Source organism: Acomys minous (genome assembly GCF_964271855.1).
Source record: "Acomys minous genome assembly, chromosome: 2".
Classification (NCBI taxonomy): domain Eukaryota; kingdom Metazoa; phylum Chordata; class Mammalia; order Rodentia; family Muridae; genus Acomys; species Acomys minous.
This window is the reverse complement of record NC_140484.1, coordinates 110,049,333-110,067,883: the sequence shown is the minus strand read 5'-3', so window position 1 is coordinate 110,067,883 and position 18,551 is coordinate 110,049,333. Positions and strand designations below refer to the sequence as shown.

Genomic DNA, 18,551 nt, shown 5'->3' with positions numbered 1-18,551 from the left:
CGCCCTCCAATGCTGCCTGTGTTCCCCCACTAACTCTTCATCGGATTCACATAAACAACAAACAAACTCAGAAGCCCTGCTGGTCTTCACACATGTTCGTGAGCAAAACTGTGTGGACCACTGTCAGATATATCAGAGGAATGCGTACCTCAAAATCCCAGTGGCCGTTTCTCATGCATCTCTTTGGAGCTTTCAACAGTTTTTTTCCTTCTTGTACAACCTACCTGTTCTAAAAAAATCTGTCTGCAACAGCCTTTCAACCCCACCGTGCAACATTCCCAGGTTATTGAGAGAGAAGAGAGAGAGAGAGAGAGAGAGAGAGAGAGAGAGAGAGAGAGAGAAAGAGAGAGAGAGAGAGAGAGAAGCCTAGTTAGAGGTGGGACATCCTGTTCAGCTCTGTTCAGCTCTGTTCAGCTCAGCCACATCCCCGTTGTGCCATCTTGGTCATGACATTTGGCTCTTCTTGCCTTTCACATGGGGGATCTCATTTCATCTTGACAGCAACTGCCTCAGGTCGGTGTTGCTATTTATCACCTTATACAAAGGGCTTATGCTGTGGTGCTGTGGGAGTTTGGTATATGGTTCAATTTTCAAGGCATATCCCCTATACCCCCCCCCAAAAGAACGGACTTTGAAGTTCTGTTGCCAACAAAGCCAGCCATTGGCTAAGTTTGTAACTCTCTGAAGATGAGGGATGGAAGACATGGAATCTGGCTTCAGAATACCCTGAAAGTCCCCAGCTTGTGTCAGCTGTCACACGAGCATTTTGATAAAACACACAGCAGACAGATACTTGGGTGTATTAAGCTGCAGTGTCACCCCCAGGTGGGAGGCTGCCAAATCCAGGCACAATTTTGGATCTCAAAATGCCACCAGATCTCTTTGCTTCTAAGCCTTGGCCCTGAGATGCTTCTGTCCTGATGGCCCCACACTTGAGATGTCCCCACTGTCACCTTCATCCTAGTGCCTAGTCATCTTCTTTCCTCCCCTTTGATGCCAACAAGTTATATATTGGCACCTGGCATGACCCTCTTGCTGTACAGTGTGTGCAGAATTTATGAAAAGCTACCTAAAGGAAAGAATGGCTCAGTGAGACTGCAATAAATAATCCAGGGGCAACGAGGTGGCTCATTAGGCAAAGGTGATTGCTGCCAAGCCTGGCAGCATGAGTTTGATCCCCAGAACTCACATGGCAGACAAAAAGAACTAACATCTACAAGTTCTTTGATCTTCACATACATGCCATGGCATGCTTGCTTATGCATGTGTGCACGCACAGGCGCACGCACACACAAATAAGTGTGAAATTTTTAATTAAAAGTAATACAACTACAGTCATTCTTATGAAAATAAACACTTACTCTTCTTGTAATTTGCATGGGACATCTCACACCCACAGTCGTGATTGTATAATGACATGTGCAGTGCTGTCAATTCCTGCATTGAGTGTCACCTCAATAGTTTTGCATTTCATTGCAAGGGATTTCAGATATCACCTGGGAAGCTTTGGTGGGCAGAATCTGGGTCCCCAGGAAAGTGACCTGTCCCCCTTCATCTGCTTGCCTGCTCTGTGTGATGTGTGCAATGCATCAGGAACACCCCCCCCTCTTCCCTCATCTTTCTGCCTGGACTATCCTTCCTCCTTTAGTTCACTTTTGGGCTGTCACCTACATTGCCCTATCATCCACTTGGGCTCTGCAAAGCCCCTACTACTATATTCTCATTGCAGTCTGGGCCACTCAGGATGGTGGTCTTGCATCTATCCCCAGAACAAAACTCTCATTTTTCTCTACATTTGCAGTGCAAGACCGGGCCTGACATGAAAATGGTACCATTTTAATGAATGAAATAACAAATGAATAGTTTGCTAGCATGTGCACAGATGCATGCATGCATGTACTCAAGTACACACACATAGACACACACACACACACACACACACACACACACACACACACACACTACCACTGCCACCAAAAACAACAGCAGTAACAAAATATTTGTCCTCATCCATGATCCCATAGAATCTCTCTAGCACTACCATTGGTTCCAGTTTCACATATATGGAAATAAAACTTAGAGTTCAAAAGGAAAGGCCTTTGAGCCAACGTGGAAAAAAGCAATGCCTGTCTCCTTAAGCTTGACATGATGCTGCCTCTCTAGCTGAATAGACTCTCCTAGAAAAAAAATAAAATAAATAAAAAACCAAGTGGCATCAACAGATGCTAAGGGACCTTTCAGCAGAGTGTACTAACAATCTCCTGCAGCAGCACATATGTCCCCTGAAACAGTCCATCTTCAATGGGGCTGCAGCTGAAAGGGGAGGACGCATCTGCAGGTTCCTGACCTACTGGGATCGGTGTAACTGCCTGTGTCAAGGCTCAGAATCCTTAGGGCAAGTCCAGACTTTGATCTCTGAGAGGGGCAGTGAGAAGCTGAGCCCTCTTGTTGCAGCCCTTCACCTTGACAGACAAGTGGCCTCTCAATGTCCTTGAAAAGAGTGCTTTGCCCTGCGCCCTTGCTCTAGTGGAGCCTCACTGTGAGAGGAACACAGCTCTGCCTTGATACCTCACCCTGGCCCAGCAGATCCCAGCACAGAGGGCAGTGGTCCTTCTGAGCTAAACCTCTGCTGCTGCATCCTGTTGCTGGTCTCCCCCCAGCTGCCATCTGCCCAGGGCCCCTTCCTGACCCAAGTTAGCAGCTTGAGGGCATTTAGAATCATCACTGAAACACATCTCTGGGTGTGCCAGTGCAGTTCCAGATAGGAAGACCCACCCCAAATGTAGGAACTCGGCCCCAGACTAAATCAAAAGATTTATCCTTTCTGCTTCCTCACCATGGAAACAGTGTGACCAACCTGTAGCCTCCAATGCCTGCTGTGGCTCCCTCCCCACTGGGGCAAGTGGTACCCTCAGACTGTGAGCCTGAATAAGCCCTCCTCCCTTCATGTCACTTCAGGACAACTAGAAAGGTAACTGATGCAGCACCTGATCATGTTGCCACCGGCTGCTTAAAGGGACAGTGGCAAAGCCCTGCTGTGGCTCCTCTGATGTCTTTTCACGTGTACCTTGTTCTGCATGTCAGTCTCCCACTCTCCTTACAATCCCCCTACTGTCCCCTGCCTGCTCCCTGCTTCCTGTGCCCTTTTCTGAAGCACAGCTTCCTGATTTCCTCAAGCGAGCCCTCCCCTTCCCTGGTAGTTTACTTTTTCTTCTCCTGTTTTTATCATTATCATTATTTTATTACTACTATTATTATTCTCTCACATATTATATCCCAATCACAGTTTTCCCTCCCTCCTCTCCTCCCAGTAGTACACACACACACACACACTTCTCCTCTTCCCTAGATTCACTGCTCCTCCATTCCTTTTCAGAAAAGAGCAGGCCTCCCAGGGATATCAACCAAACTCGGCTTGGTATTCTTGTGGGACTCCTGAAGGTGGGAGTGGGGATGTTTTTTACTCTTGTGCTTACTCTTGGGACCCTTTTCCTCCTATTGCATTGCCTTGTTCAGCCTTAATATGAAGGTATGTGCCTAGTTTTATTGTAGCTTGACATGCTAAGGTCACTCTTGTAGATTCTAGGGAGTTTCCACTGCATTAGGTTTCTATCAGGACCCAAATGTCCCGTGAGTCCCGTCATCTCTCCCATTACTCATCTGATCACTTTACTCTTGGATGGGTGATGCATCCCTTCCGTTGTACCTCCATGAAGGTGAACACCCTGCCATTTTCTCTAGCACATAGTACTTGCCTCTGCAGTGTGGTAAGGGGAGGAGTGAAGGGGTCCTGGAAGGAGCATTACCAGGCCCAGAGCAGCTTTGGTTTCTGCAGCATCCTGGCCATCTCTGCTTCAACCCACCCGGGCTCCACCTTCTGTATGGCCTGCCTGTGAACATGTGGTAAGAACCACACATGCACGTGTGCCACCACAAGCCCACAAGTGACCCACCTGTGTCAGGAAGGGTCTGCTGGACTGTGCTCCAGCCCTGGCTTCTTCCATTCATCTCCAGCTCAGCAGTTGGTTTCAGCCACATTGTTGGAGCCTGTACCTTTCATTCGAGTGTGTATGTGAGGAAGCCGGTAGTCTGAGAAGTCTCACGCTGCCTGCTGAATGATGTTCAATATGATTTGTCTCCAAAGCTGACCTCTCTCTTCCTATAGATATTATGTGAAGTTCCTCGTTCTTGATTCCTTGATAAAACACCTTGTGCCAGGCTGTGCCCATGTCCTGCTGTGTCACAGGAGTGTGGTTATGATTCCCCAGGGACCAAGCTGGTCAGTGGGTTCATTGTATTTTTTATCATGGAGGGCCTGCTGGCGACGAGCATTGGGGGACATGTTTCTTAGTGTGCTACTCTCCTGTGGCTGCTTCAGCAAAGCCACTGAAACAAACATGAGAGGGCACCCAGCATGATGCCAGACATGGTTGGCGTATCAGAATGTCTGTTGAGTGAATAAGCAAAGGAAATAACTAGAAGATAGCATTTCCCAGAAGGGGGGTCATCGAAACAGACCAAGAACATTAGAATGAGAAAGTAGTGGCTATGCAAACAAGTGGAAGCCTGCCTATGACCTTCTCAGTTTTTATGGAGGAAGGCAAGTTCATATGTGTATGCAGATGGACATGCATGTATATGCACATACATGTAGAAGCCAGAGTTCAGCCTCGTGTGTCATTTCTCAGGAGCCATCTGTGGTTCTTTTGTTAGTTTTTATTTGTTTGAGTTTTTTTTTTTTTCATATAGGGCTCTCACTAGCCTGAAACTAGTAGATTTATCTAGACTGGCTAGCGAGTAAGACACTGGGAGAGCTCTGTCTCTACTTTCCAGATGCTAGGATGACAAGCATGCTATCATAATGAGGGCTACTATTGCTATGATGAAACACCATGATCAAAAGCAAGTTGGGGAGGAAAGGGTTTAATCGGCTCACACTTCCATCAACTGAAAGAAGGCAGGACAGGAACTCAAACAAGCAGGAATCTGGAGGCAGGAGATGATGCAGAGGCCATGGAGGAGTGCTGCTTATTGGCTTGTTCCCTGTGGCTTGCTCACCCTGCTTTCTTATAGAACCCAGGACCATCAGCCAAGGAATGGCACCACTCACAATGGGCTGGGCTCTCCCGCATCAATCACTAATTTTAAAAAATGCCTTATAGCTGTATCTTATAGAGGCCTCTTCCCAATTGAGGTTTCCTCCTTTCACATAAGTAGCTTCTGTCAAGTTGACACCAGGTTTTTTTATTTGGATACTGGGGGTCGAATTCAAGACCTCATGACTTGCATAGCAAGCACTTTGCCAACTGAGCCATCTCTCCCCATTTGAGGGTCATGTTTTATGTCAGCATGTTAACAGCTTTGAGAAGGCCAGCTCCAAGGAAGGCTGGACGGCTTCATTTGAATCCATAGTTCTCTGGGCTGTATGAATGAGACTGAACTACTTCTGTGATCGTTGGCAAAAGCTACCAGAATGCAGGGTACAAGATGGAGAGGACCATGGGAAGTTCAGAAGGATGCTACAGAGCACGTGCTTGAAGACTTGGCATTGAAGGCCTACCTGGAAGGATGAGAGGGAGGACGATGACATTGCCCAGGGTGGGGGTGGGGCGCAGTCAATGGCAGGATGCACAACCAGATGTGCATCTAGTTGGTAATATGTGATTTTACCATATTGGAGCAGGGTGGTCACAGGCCCGTGTGTAGCAAAGTGTTTGGTATCTGAAACAGCTCAGAAGTCCTGGTTGCATTACGAACGAATCATCAAAGCCTTGGCATTGACCTTCAGATAAAAGTGCCCGGACTTTGTTTTATAAACCCCTGTTTTCCCCCCCGCCAGCAGTTTGAGTCCGCACCACCTGCATGGTGTCTTAAAATACTACTTTGTATCCACCCTGTAGGATATTCTGTTCCCAGACTGGAGGAGGAGAGGCTCTGGGCATGGTGATGTCTGAAAGCCCCGAAGTCATTCTGAGTAAATTGCTAACTGTAAATGAATGCCAAAGAGGAGGAGGACCCTTGCTGGGTCCCCAGGGAGGGCTGACAGGTCAGAGCTGTGCCCCTGCTTCCCCATAGTTGGACTTGCGTAAAGTAAAGTGCTGAGAGAACAGTCACAAATAAGCTGGGGCAGGATGGAGCCCCCACAGTGACATGAGTACCAGGAGGGCCTGCTGCCAGCAAGCACACACATGGTAGAAAGTTGCTGAGGGGCTGGGCTTTGAGTTTGGCTGTGCCTCAGCTTGCTCTACCAGAATGTTACCACCTCTTGTCTTTGTAGACTGCAGGAGTGAATTCCCTCATGTTGCTGGAGTTTTCCCTCCCATAAGAACTAGGAACAGCAAGCCCTGTACGGCACCAGGGCAGAGTACATTTTCACAGAGGAAGTCTTAAGACACAGGCGTGAAGTGAGGGCGCCCATTTGCTGGCACAACTCATTATTGCTTAAGTCATTTTCTCTCTGCTGTCTTTGCCTTGGAAAGATATGCCTCGTTCATCTAAAAAAGCAGCTGCTGTTTCCGAGCCTCCTTTTTCCTGATAGCTCTGTGATCCCAGGGTAAATCTGAGCTTCCCAGGCCATCCATGGAGAAATGGAAGACACTGGGTGACACCATAGAGGAGCCACAGCCGACCTCTCACTCAGTTCTTGCTCTAAATGGGCTTGTCAGTGGTCCCACCACACCTTTTCTCTGAGGCCCTCCTGGTGGTCTGCCCAGACCAGTGCATTCCAGCTCGCACTCAAGTTTCCTTCTACATGTTTGTTTTGGGCTAATGGTTTTCTGTTTGCTCACCCAGGCCACAACTTTCTCCCTACCAAGAAAGAAAGCATGGTCCTGTGCCTGTTTCCCTCTAAGTACAGGACACCTGGGAACTACTTCCTGTAAGCATGTAATGAGAGAGGGCCAGGGCAGAGAACAAGGAACAGCTTCAACTGTACTGGTGGGGCCACAGTAGGCCCATGGCCAGTATGTGATAAGTGCTTGCTTCCAGAAGATTCTCGCTCACTTCTGGGTTCCTCTTGCACCTGGATTTCCTTCCTTTCTCTACCAAGGGGATCGTCTCGACAACTCCACAATTGTCAGTGGGAGTGACAAGAGAAGAGGCAATTAGTCTGGATTTCTGGTCCCAGAGCCAAGGCATTATTTACCTTGACTAATTGTCCCTCTTCCACCACAGACATGAGCCTGTGGGATTTCGGTAATAGCTTGGTCATAGGTTTGCCTTTGCCTCTCAGAAGCCTGCGGAAGTTGCTCCTCCAAGCCTTTGTGATTTAGTTATTAGATTATTTAACCCTCCCTGCCTAATTAAGGATGTGGTCCTCTGGGGCATGGTACCCTTGTCTGTTGAGCCTGCTCTCAGGTGGCTTTTCAGTGGGAAGGGCAGGAGGCTAGGCATCATTGCCAGTTATGGCAGCTCTGGTTTAGGCACATGGAGAACTGGCTGGGAGACTGATATGTCACAATGCTACATCTTTCTCAAGGTGTGCCCTTCATCTCCGAATCACTCTAGTACCTCCATCATAGTAATTTCCTACGTTTCTCCTCTTTCCTTCCTTCCGCCCACCCCATTGTGATGGGTTCTGATGATCTGCTTGGCTCTCTCCACCGCTCTCTTCCCTTTGGTCCTAGCTGTTGTGAAATGCTTCATGACCACTCAGCTTTTTAAAAAGCATTTTCCCCAACTCGATTCAAATCCCCATGTCAGCCTGAAGGTTCAGAATTTGGGTTCTAGAGTTCAGGCTTACGTGAGTGAGCCCATATTTCCCCCCCTTCCACACTCAGCTTTGCATTGCTGTACAAGGTGGAGTTTAAAGGGCCTTGGTGCCCTGTCTGAAGTGGTGATGCTAAAAACCTCCCTGCCACCACGATGGATGGATGCAAAGCCCTCAGCACGGTGTCCTGTCCTAGCAGTGGTAGGCCCACAGAGATGACTGCTGTGGCTATAATTGCTGCATACACTGGCCTCATCTTCCTTTCCTGACACTATGAGCAGTGTTGTGGCAACACATCTTAGTGAAAGAAAAGCAAGTCGAGGCCAAGTTCAGTAGAGCCTAAAGGATAATACTCAGAGTGCAATCATGTGGGATCTCCATGCATCCCCCACATTAACCACTGTTGGGGCACCCCAAAGTCCCGGGAGGTAGTAACTTAGGACACTTGACCCCTAACCTGCCCTGTGGATGGGTTCTATGGAGGAGGTGCCTCTATTTGGGAAGCCCTTGGCTCCAATGATGACTCCCAGGAACTCAGTATAACATCTCCATAGCCATGGTAACCCTGCCCCAGCCTTTTCCCAGCTGTCACTTGGTAGTCCACTGACAGAGATGAACTGCCAATGTAAGTTCAGTGACTCCATGACACTGTCCAAACATCAGGGACCCCTCCCTTGGGCTCACTTCTGCCGTCTAGCCTTGGCTGTCATTGAGCTCCTGCCTGTATGCCAGGGCTGCTGGAGCAGATGTTGCTTGAACTCAGGTCTTCTTTCACCTTCACAGATGGGCGGGGATGAGTCACAGACCTACTGAGCCTTCAACCCAGAATCTAAATCCACAACATCTGACTCCTTCCCTCAAGCATGGCCCCTGATTTGACTTTATCCCACTTCCCTCCCCAAACCTTTTTCTGTGGTGCTGAGCTCCTCCTTCAGCCCTTCAACTCTTTCATTTCTCCCTCCTGTCACCCTTTCTTAGATCCTCTCTTCAAAAAATCTTGGACTGAGTCCCGGGTCCGCATAACGCCAGGTCATTTTTCCCAATGAGCTGGCATGAATGAGAATGTCCTATAGGCTAATATATTTGGATACTTGGTCCCCAGTTGGTGGGACTGTTGGGAAGGATGAGTTAAGTGTGTTTGACGTTTTAAAAGCCCATGCCATTGCCACTTAGCACTCTCCCTCTCTCTCTGTCATCTCTCTTTTTCCTCTTCCTCCTCCTCCTTTTCTCTCTCTCTCTCTTACTCCTCCTTGTTCTTCTTATCCTTCTCTGTGTCTCTCTCCTCCTCCTCTCTCTTCTTCCTCCTCCTCCTCCTTCTTTTTCTCTCTCTCTCTTTCTCTCTCTCACCTCCTCCCCCTCTCTCTCACCTCTTTCCTCCTCCTCCTTCTTCCCTTCTCCATTGTATCTCAAATTGTGAGCTCTCTGCTACTGCCCCACCTGCCCACCTGCCACCATGTGCGCTGCCATAAATGGGCTCACTTTCTGAAACCCTAAGCCCCAAATAAACTCTCTTCTACCAGTTGGGTTGGTCATGGTGTCTTAATACAGCAATAGAAATACAGCTGGGGCATCCAAGTCCAATGGGCATCACTGTTAATTGTGATAGTGAAGCTGTACTTGTGCTTGACGGGTCTAGCCTGCTTGCTTGATCTTCATAATAAAAATAGCCTAGAGAATCCAGGACAGAATGGCACACTTGTCACAAGTACGTGTTGTGGTGGCTTTTGCTGTGGCTAGAGTTTCTGCTATGCCTTTCTCATTGTGGGACCATTCTCTGCCTTAGCTTCTTCACTTGTAGACAAAGTATTTAAATGGTTTCAAGATCATGTTTATTGTGAGGGTTGTGTTATGAGTTGATGGTGAACACTTAGGATGGCATTTGGCACATAGACGATGTTCTGATGACATCAGTCCTCAGGGTAACCCCAAATCTGCCTTTCTCCTCCTAAAGGACCCACAGTGAACAATCTTCCATCCCACAGGAATGTCTTCTGAGGGCTCACAGTAGGCAGCCTGCTTCCCATGGAGCCAGCTCCCCTGCGCTCTTTCAGTTTTGTGCTCTCCTGCTGGTGACAGCAGCAGGCTCCTAGAGAGAGAGCTGAAAAGGTTTCCCTGGTTGGTAGAAGTTTATTATTCTATTTCAGCTCCAGTACCAAGGCTCAAACAATAAGTGAGGGTTAAATGGCTAAGGGGGATGCAGATGTTCAGGGGCCTGCATTGGCTGTGGTTCACCAGTCTCTGTTTGTCTGGACCACTCCTTCCTTGAAAGACTGGCTTTTATGGCTAATTAAGGCCTCGTTTCCAAGAAAGGGTATGGAAGGTGGGGCTGAAGCTGTGAAAAGGGAGTCAGATTTTGATAGCTCCAAGTTGTTGCAATAAAATCGTGGATGGGAGGAAGAATGTAGGAGGAAGAAAGCGGAACTCAGGAAGCTGTCATTTCTGGAAGCCAATCAGCTTGGCCACAAAGAAAAAAGGGTCATGAAAAAAAAAAAAGGTGTCCCAGACCTTCCTTCAGTCCGGTGATTCTTGAACTTAATGATTTTCACATCTAATTCAAGGAGAAATTAGTCATTAGGCATTAAGACACGCAGGAAGACTCCTGTCTTAACAAGGAGCCCCTCCTGCAGAATGGAATGAAGTCCTGGATAATTAAAGCCTCGCAGAAGTGCAGAATTGCCCTAGTAACTGAAGTTGCCTTTGCAGAATCAGGACCCTTCCGACCCCCAAACAGATCGTGAACATTATGATGAAGTTTAAGGCGATGTCGGGGTCTAAAGGGATGTGATAATTCGATTCAAATCCTTATCAGTGCCATTTTGGAGCCAGATACACTTGGCTGCCAGAGGCTCCTGGTGGTGTGATCCAGGGAGCGTGTGAAGCTTTTCATTCTTCTGGACTTGCACTAGATAGAGACTGCACTCCAGCTGAGGAAAACATGCCACAGTGAAAGCATAGTAGAGAAGCATCTACCTGGATTGTCCCAGCCATGTCACTTCATTGCTGGCTGTCCTTCCAGAATCTAGATGTCAATCCTTCTGAAAGAGCACAGCGACTAAGGGACAGTTGTGTCTGCCACTGAGCAACAGCAGCCAGGACTTCCCTGTTCATATTCACCCATTCCAAGGAGGTGCTGTGAGCACACAGTGTGATCCATACTGCACTCTCTGCACCGTGTGGCTATAACCTACCAGAACTTTATCCTGACTACACGATAGCCTCGTGCTTGGCATATACTGTCTCAAATTTGCCTTGGCTCATCAAGAGTGATTGACCATGATGGAGTCTTAATACCCAAGACACCTTTGCTGGTGAAGAACAAATCACCCTCTGTGTATGCCCATTGTGTTCATTTTCTGTATTTGTTAAGCCGCATCTTAAACACTGCAGAGTCAACAGTTCTCTGAGTATTTGTACAATGCTTAAAAACAATATGGATTTAACAAAGGAAAGTTTCTTAACATTTAAACACAGATTTTAAAAGCAAACACTCCTAGGCATTTATTTGAAATGATACTTCTAAAAAGTCAGATTGCCATAAATGTTTAAAGGCCTGTAAAATATACACACAGCGTGCCCATAAAGACCAGGAAACCCTTTTAGCACAGTGTACAGGCATGAACTCCAAGGACTTGAAGCTGTTTGTTCACTGTCTTTGTTCATACCCTTTGTAAACTTTTGGCTTTAATTTGTGTGTGTGTGTGTGTGTGTGTGTGTGTGTGTGTGTGTGTGTGCGCGCGCGCGCGCGCTCTTTCAGTTAACCCTAACAACACTACTTTCCTAAAGCCTCAGAAACACATGTAGAACAGCCCAGGCCACCAACACTGGTTATTGTCTTTATGCCTTCGGACATGAGATCCAGGACCCAGCCCACAGTAATCCTGAGCTCCCAGTCATCTGATCTGGCCCAGTGCTGTAACTAAACCTTTAAACCCTCCTCCTCTCTGGAGAGTTTTACTTTGGCAACTTGATATCTTTCCCAGAGATGATAAATTTTAAGGTTTGTATGTCTGCCAGTCCCTAGCCTATTCTTCTGTCACTTTGATGCATGGAGCTTGTCTGTTAGCGTTATTAAAAACTTACGTGTCTCCTATTATTATTTTATTCTAATTAGATGGGCCATTTAGAGGTTTTGTCTCCTAGGAGATGCAGTTGTGCCTGGGTAATTAGCTCTCTTCTTTAGGACAGCTGGCTAATTCATCACCCTGGAGTGCAGGGTGAGGCTCTCAGCCCACCTGTTTATTTTATGTGGCCACAGACACTTACTGGGCTTTTCTAATATTTAATCCAACTCCATATGAATCTGTGTCTGCTCTTTTCCATGTGTACAGAAAGAAACAAGTGTGCCCTGTCACCAGGCCTCATTTTTGTTAGTAACAGGAGTATAGGAAATGAGCAATGTGCCCCCTCCCCTCTTCGAGACAGGATCTCATGTAGCTCAGGCTGGCCTCATGCTGAGGAGAATCTTGAATTCTGATAATCCTCCTGCTTCTACCTCCCAGGGCTGAGATTACCAGCATGCGCCACCACATCTGGTTTGTGCAGCCCTGGAGACCAAACCCTAGGCTATGTGCCTGCAAGGCAAGGCCACTCTACAACTGAGCTACATTCTCAGCCAGCCCCAAGTCTAATGACAAGCACACCACTCGGATGGTGTTGCCAGTAACCTACATTTCACCTCCGTCCTGACATATTTTTAGAAAATTATGTACGGTTTACATAAGACTTATCTTCAGATTACTTGAAATCAATTTGACTTGTCTTAACACATAGCATTTGATGAATCAGCTGTATTTGGTTAATTATTTTGTAAATACCACTGGCTTCCATCTGTGTAAGATCTCCACTCACAGACCTAACCAACAGCTGACTGAAGCACACTCCATGGAAAACTGCATCTCTACTGAACAAGTACAAATTTCGTCCTCATCACGATCCCCTTCCACAGTGTGCTCTAGCAACTTCTCCTACAGCATTTATCTCTTACTTGGTGTAAAGTCGTTTAGAGGTGACTTAAGGTCATCTGAGAGAATGAGCATGGGTTACAGCCAGATCGTATACAGTTCTATCTAACAGAATTGAGCATGTATAGATTTCGGTAGCCAGCAGAGACACCAAAATAAACAAAGGGCTGAAGAGATGGGTCATTGGGTAAAAGTGCTTGTCAGGAAAGTGTGAGGGCCCTTGTTTGAATCCACAGAACCTACATATAAACAGGCTGAATGACACAAGTGTCTAACTTCAGTGAGATGGGAGGCAGAGACAGGAGAATTCCCAGCACCTCTGCTGGGCCAGCTAACCTGACATAGGTGGAAGAGGACAATGAGGAGATGACTTTGTCCCAAAGCGAAAGGCAAGGACTGACACCCAAGGCTGTCCTCCGACCTTTATACACATGCACCTACACACACACACACACACACACACACACACACACACACACACACACAAATAATAATAATAAATAAAGTAAAGGTGTCAATGCTGAAGAGACAAGACTACTCTAGAGCCATCCAGGTTATGTCACCACAGCATGAATGAGGAAAGCTGGTTGAAGACCATGTGGCAAGGATTCTAATCGCTAAAAACCCAAACGGAGTACTTACTCTCAAAGTATCTCCAGTTGTTCAAAGATAGCTGTGTAGGAGGAACTTTTTATTGGCTCAGGAAACCATACTGTAAGGAAAACAGAGAGAAGTAAACAAGATGGAAGCGTGCAACCTTCCCACATGTCCGCCAGGCCCTGCTGAGATGTAACATGGGCCATAAGCTTCAGAGTGTGTGTGACCAAAGCCAACTATTATGGATCCTTAAGAACCTGTGGCTGTCTGGGAGCCTCTTCCAGGTGAGGTTGGACAATGAGGAAAGCCCACCTGGGAGTCAGGGAACGTGTGCTAAAAGCAGACAGTAGATGCATTACAGTAGATGAAGACTTAACATAAGACGTGGATGCAGCAGAGACAAGAACAATCTGGAGATGGGGATGGAGGGAGGGGAGGGCATCCTGGAACCATCCCAGCACCGTGAAGTAGACCAAAAGCCCAAGGACAAGACTATAAGCCAGAGACTCTCTGCTGTGGCTCTTCCTACTATGGATTTTTGAGCAGTAAAAAAAAAAAAAAAATCTAATCTGATTCCACTAGTTACTAGGTATGGTGTGATCAAATCAAGGTTGATAGCTCACACCCCCTTGGGATGTTCCAGCCCTGCAGGTAAGAGCTGAGCAGGGTGTTGGGGAGGGGAGGACCAGATTTACTCCTACCTATTTGTAAGGATGAGAACTTAAACCTTAAACATACTCTCTCAGCATGCATCTAGGGCATAGTTCTAAATCTTGACCATATAGTGAGCACATTGACATATGACTAAATATTTTTGATATATAAAATCTACAAATGTATATGTTATAGGCTTCCTTTTGAAAACAAAATCCAAAAAATGATTTCATTTTGGAGTGGAGTGAGGGACAAATCAAAACAAAAGCAAAACCAAAAACCTTTGTAATTGCTTAAAAGATATCTGACTTGAACCCCTGAAGTTGTGGTGTAGAAGTCAGGTACAGTAGCCTGTTTTAGTAGAATATGGCTTAATGTGCAAGATGTTGGTATGTGTTCTAAGGATGGAGTTTTCAGTTACAAATGACCTACAAGATATAGACTCTTGGCTGAGCCACCCGGTGCCACCCTGCTTGGTGTTGTTTAAGGGAACTTGCAAAAATGCATCAAGGAGGAGTCTAAGGAGATCAAAAAGTAGGCACTCAACATGTATGACCTTGACCTTGCTTTCTGTCATTCCCCACAGTGATCCCCAAGGTCACCAAGCATCTGCTCTCAAACCCTGTGTTCACCTGCATCGTCCTGGCTGCTTGCATGGAGATTGCTGTCGTGGCTGGCTTTGCTGCCTTCCTGGGCAAGTACCTGGAACAGCAGTTTAACCTCACCACTTCCTCTGCCAACCAGCTGCTCGGTGAGTGGGTTTCATTGCCTTCCTGGTGTGCCAACATACTCGAAGAATGTGTGGTGGTCCCAAGAGAGTACAGGACTAAGTCAGGCCAATAGCAGTGGTCTGTGAGCTTTCTACACAAAGAATTTCAGAGTGAGATTTTCATACTTGAGGCAATTATTTAAAATGTATTATGGGGCCAGTGAGATGGTTCATCAGGGAAAGCATTTGTTGCTCAAGGCTGATGACCCAAGTTCAATACCCAGAACCCACAGTTAGAGGAGAGAATCAATTCCTAAAATTGCCCTGTGACCACTTGGGTACCATGGCATACACATACAGAATAATAGTAATAAAATTCAAAACAAAAACATATTATAATAAAGAACAAAAATATGCAGTATATGTACAAAGCGTTGAGAAAGGTCGGGAAGGAAAGTGGGAAGTTTTGAAGCACATATGAGGGTAGAAAGCAACTAAAATACATCTTAAAAGAGTAGTAGATTTTCATTAGGCAATGAGAATTATCTTAACAGCATAAAAACCCACACTTCACAAACACAGACTTAGAAGATATATTCATGTGCCAGGGAGATGGTTCAGTAGGTAAAGCATTTGCTGCACATGCCTCATAACTTAACTCAATCCCTGGAACTCACATGGATGTGGAAGAAGACAGCCAGCCTCACAAAGTTGTCCTCTGATCCCAAAATACAATGAAGTACTCCCCCTATATACATATGGAATAATATTTTAAAAATAAAGTTAAGAAGATATGCCCATGCTGATGCCCTTGCCCATGGCAGGCATAACTAATGGATCACAGAATTTTTCCAAGGTGAGGCAAGGCTTTATAGTTCTTCTCACCAGGCATCTATTTCTAATCGTTTTAAGTTGAGCTAAGAAAACCAATCTGCCCCCATGAAAAGCAGCATTGCTGAGGCAGGGTGAACAATGTGTCCACACAGTGTATCTTAGACTGCTTTTGATGTAAAAGGAATTTATTTTTCACTCTTCGTATGACCAACAGGGTGCATTAGTTGAGTTGACCATCTCAGAAGTTGACTGCAGTGGTGAGAACAAAACAACAGTTGAGGAGGACGGAAGAGTCCACCATGATGAGTTCTGATTTAAACTTTCTAGAAATGGAGTATAACTGATGATGTGCTGCATTCAGTAGAGGGCTTAGTTAATAGTATAGAATTTTAGGGCACTAAAGACAGAATTCGATTTCTAAGCAGTGAAACAGAAGGGAGTTGCAGAAACGAGAGGGAACCTGAGGGGACAGCCCTTGATGAGAGCGCAGCTGTCCCTCTGAAAGGGCAGAGGAGGGCCATGCGATTAGGGTTGCTGGGTGCAATGCATGGCCAGGTGGCAGAGAGGCCTCCAACCCCTAGGCTTCATCTTCCTTGTCAAGAGGGAATCATATTTTCTGGAAAGAATAGGAGGGTGTTGTGTTCTTATCTTACCTGCTAATATCTCCTGGGGTGGGGCTGGAGTGATGGCTCTGCAGTTAACAGCACTTGCTGCTTCTGCAGAGGACCTGGGTTTGATGCTTAGTACCCATATGGTGGCTCGTAGCCATCCATGACTCAAATTCAGAGGAATATATCACCCTTTTCTAACCTCCAGACACCTGGGGTGCACATAATGCACACATATGTATTCAGGCAAAGCATGCATACTTAAAATAATAAATAATATTTCAATAAAAATGTGTTATTATTTAAAATAATAATAATAAATAATAATGGATAATGAATAATAAATAAATGATAAATAAGACACAATAAAAATAAAAACAAAATGGTTTGATTGGTAAAGTCCCTGCTGCACGAGCATAAAATTGTGAGCACCTACTTAAAAGCCTGCCAAGGCAGTGTACATGTCTTGAGGAAGAGGAGACAGCCCTCCAGAGTTCACTAGCCACCCAGTCTAGACAATTGGTAAACTCTGAATTCAGTGAGCTACTCCGTCTCAAAAAATAGTGTGGAGCAGCTTAAGAGATGACTCCATAGGCAAGAGCATTGGCTGGTCTCTCAGAGGACCCAGAATAAATTCCCACTGCCCATGTGGTAGCTCAAAACTGCCAAAAACTCTCATTTCATGTGATTCAGTGATTTCTTCTGGCCTGTGGACATCAGGCGTATACACACGGTGCACAAGCATACATACAGGCAAAATGGTCATATACATAAAATGACATAATTTTAAATGAAGTGAGGATCCATAGATAAAGGCACCTGACTTCAGCCTCCACATATCCATGTACAGCTGTGCACGCGCGCGCACACACACATACACACACACACACACACACACACACACACACACACACACACACACACGCACGCACGCACACAGAAGCAAACAGAAATAGACATATACCTTTGCTTCACAAAATGGCCAATAAAAGCAAAGGGTACTGGCCTGCACGAGGGATGAGGGAAATGCACATTGAATCCTCAAGGGGGCGCTATGACTCACTCAAGGGGGCGCTGTGACTCACTGACCAGATGATAGCACTAAGTGCTGGGGAGGCTGAGGAGCAACTGGAACCCACTCTGCAGTGGGACTGCACAGGGGAGCCTCTGCTTTGGGCAGGTTTTGCGGCACCCATTAAAGCTCAGCGTATGCCTGTGCTACAATCCATCAGTTCCGTTTCTGGGCACTTATCCAACAGAATCGAGTGTTTAGGTCCACTCATTTACATATGCATACATAACAACGTTCAGAGCAGCTTTATGCATAATTATCTCAAACTGGAACTAACCCAAATGTCTGTCTACAGCAGAATGGGTAAATAAACTATAGACTGTTCATTCTATACCACAGGGCTCAAGAAAGGACGAATTCTCACACAGGCTTCCATGTGAATAGATCTGAGTTGAAAGATTTCACACACAGAGAGAATATATTTATAGAACTTTTTTAAAAAAAAATATGAATTGCCAATTAAGGAAAAAGAAGCCAGAGCCACAGTTGTCCTTGAAGGTTACAACTATGGAGAGGTACCCAAGAACCTCCTCCACAGCTGCAAGTGTTTATGTGTGTGCATGCATGCATGCATGCCTCTGTGTGTGTATGTGTGTGTGTGTGTGTGTGTGTGTGTTTTGTGCATGCATGCATGCCTGTGTAGGGGTGTGTGTGTGTGTTGTGCATGCATGCCTGTGTAGAGGGGTGTGTGTGTTGTGCATGCATGCATGCCTATGTAGGGGTGTGTGTGTGTGTGTGTGTGTGTGTGTGTGTGTGTGTATGCATATGTGCCTGTGTAGGGGTGTGTGTGTGTGTGTGTGTGTGTGTGTTGTGCATGTATATACAGATATACATCACATACGTGCATGTGGAGGCCAGAGGTTAACAGCAGGTAGACAGCTGCTTCTTTAGTCCCTCTCCACCTTAGTTTTTGATGCAGAGTCTCTGTCACACTGAACCTCTGGCCAGGATGCTACTTGGCTCTTCCTGTCTCCCTACAACCCAGCTCTGGGATTCCAGATGTGTGCCCTTATTCCTGCCTCTTAGGAAAGTGCCAAGTTCATGCACTTCCAAAGCACCGAGCATCTGGAATTCGTCTAAACTTGATTTGAGTGCTGGTCATGGGGGTGTCTGCATCTTGGAAACATCACCAGGGTGGTCTGGGTGTGTCCCACAGGATAGAGCGTCTCAGCTTACATCCCGACCATCATATAGCATGCCACAATTTCCTCTGCCTAGAAAATGTTTTGTTTTGTTTTTTCCACTAGTCATTCTTGCCACGCACTTTTTGGTAAGGATTAGTAAAATGCAATTAGCTTTTTAACATCTGTAGGACAGAGGAGGAAAAAAAAATGCCTCTCTGTAATAGAAGCTATAGTCTTTGTTGTCGCTAAGATCTGGGGCTTGGACCTCCAGCACCCCAGGGTTT

At 46.2% G+C, this 18,551-nt stretch overlaps 1 protein-coding gene across 3 annotated transcripts in view; it reads left to right on the top strand.

Annotated features, from left to right (window-relative positions):
• Positions 1–18,551, top strand: part of SLCO3A1 (solute carrier organic anion transporter family member 3A1) — a 290,789-nt gene that overhangs the window by 226,117 nt on the left and 46,121 nt on the right. For all 3 annotated transcript variants that reach the window (XM_084756104.1, XM_084756103.1, XM_084756102.1), the window contains exon 5: positions 14,507–14,671. In XM_084756104.1, coding sequence (XP_084612230.1) covers positions 14,507–14,671 — 165 coding nt within the window. The remainder of the gene's footprint in view (positions 1–14,506; positions 14,672–18,551) is intronic.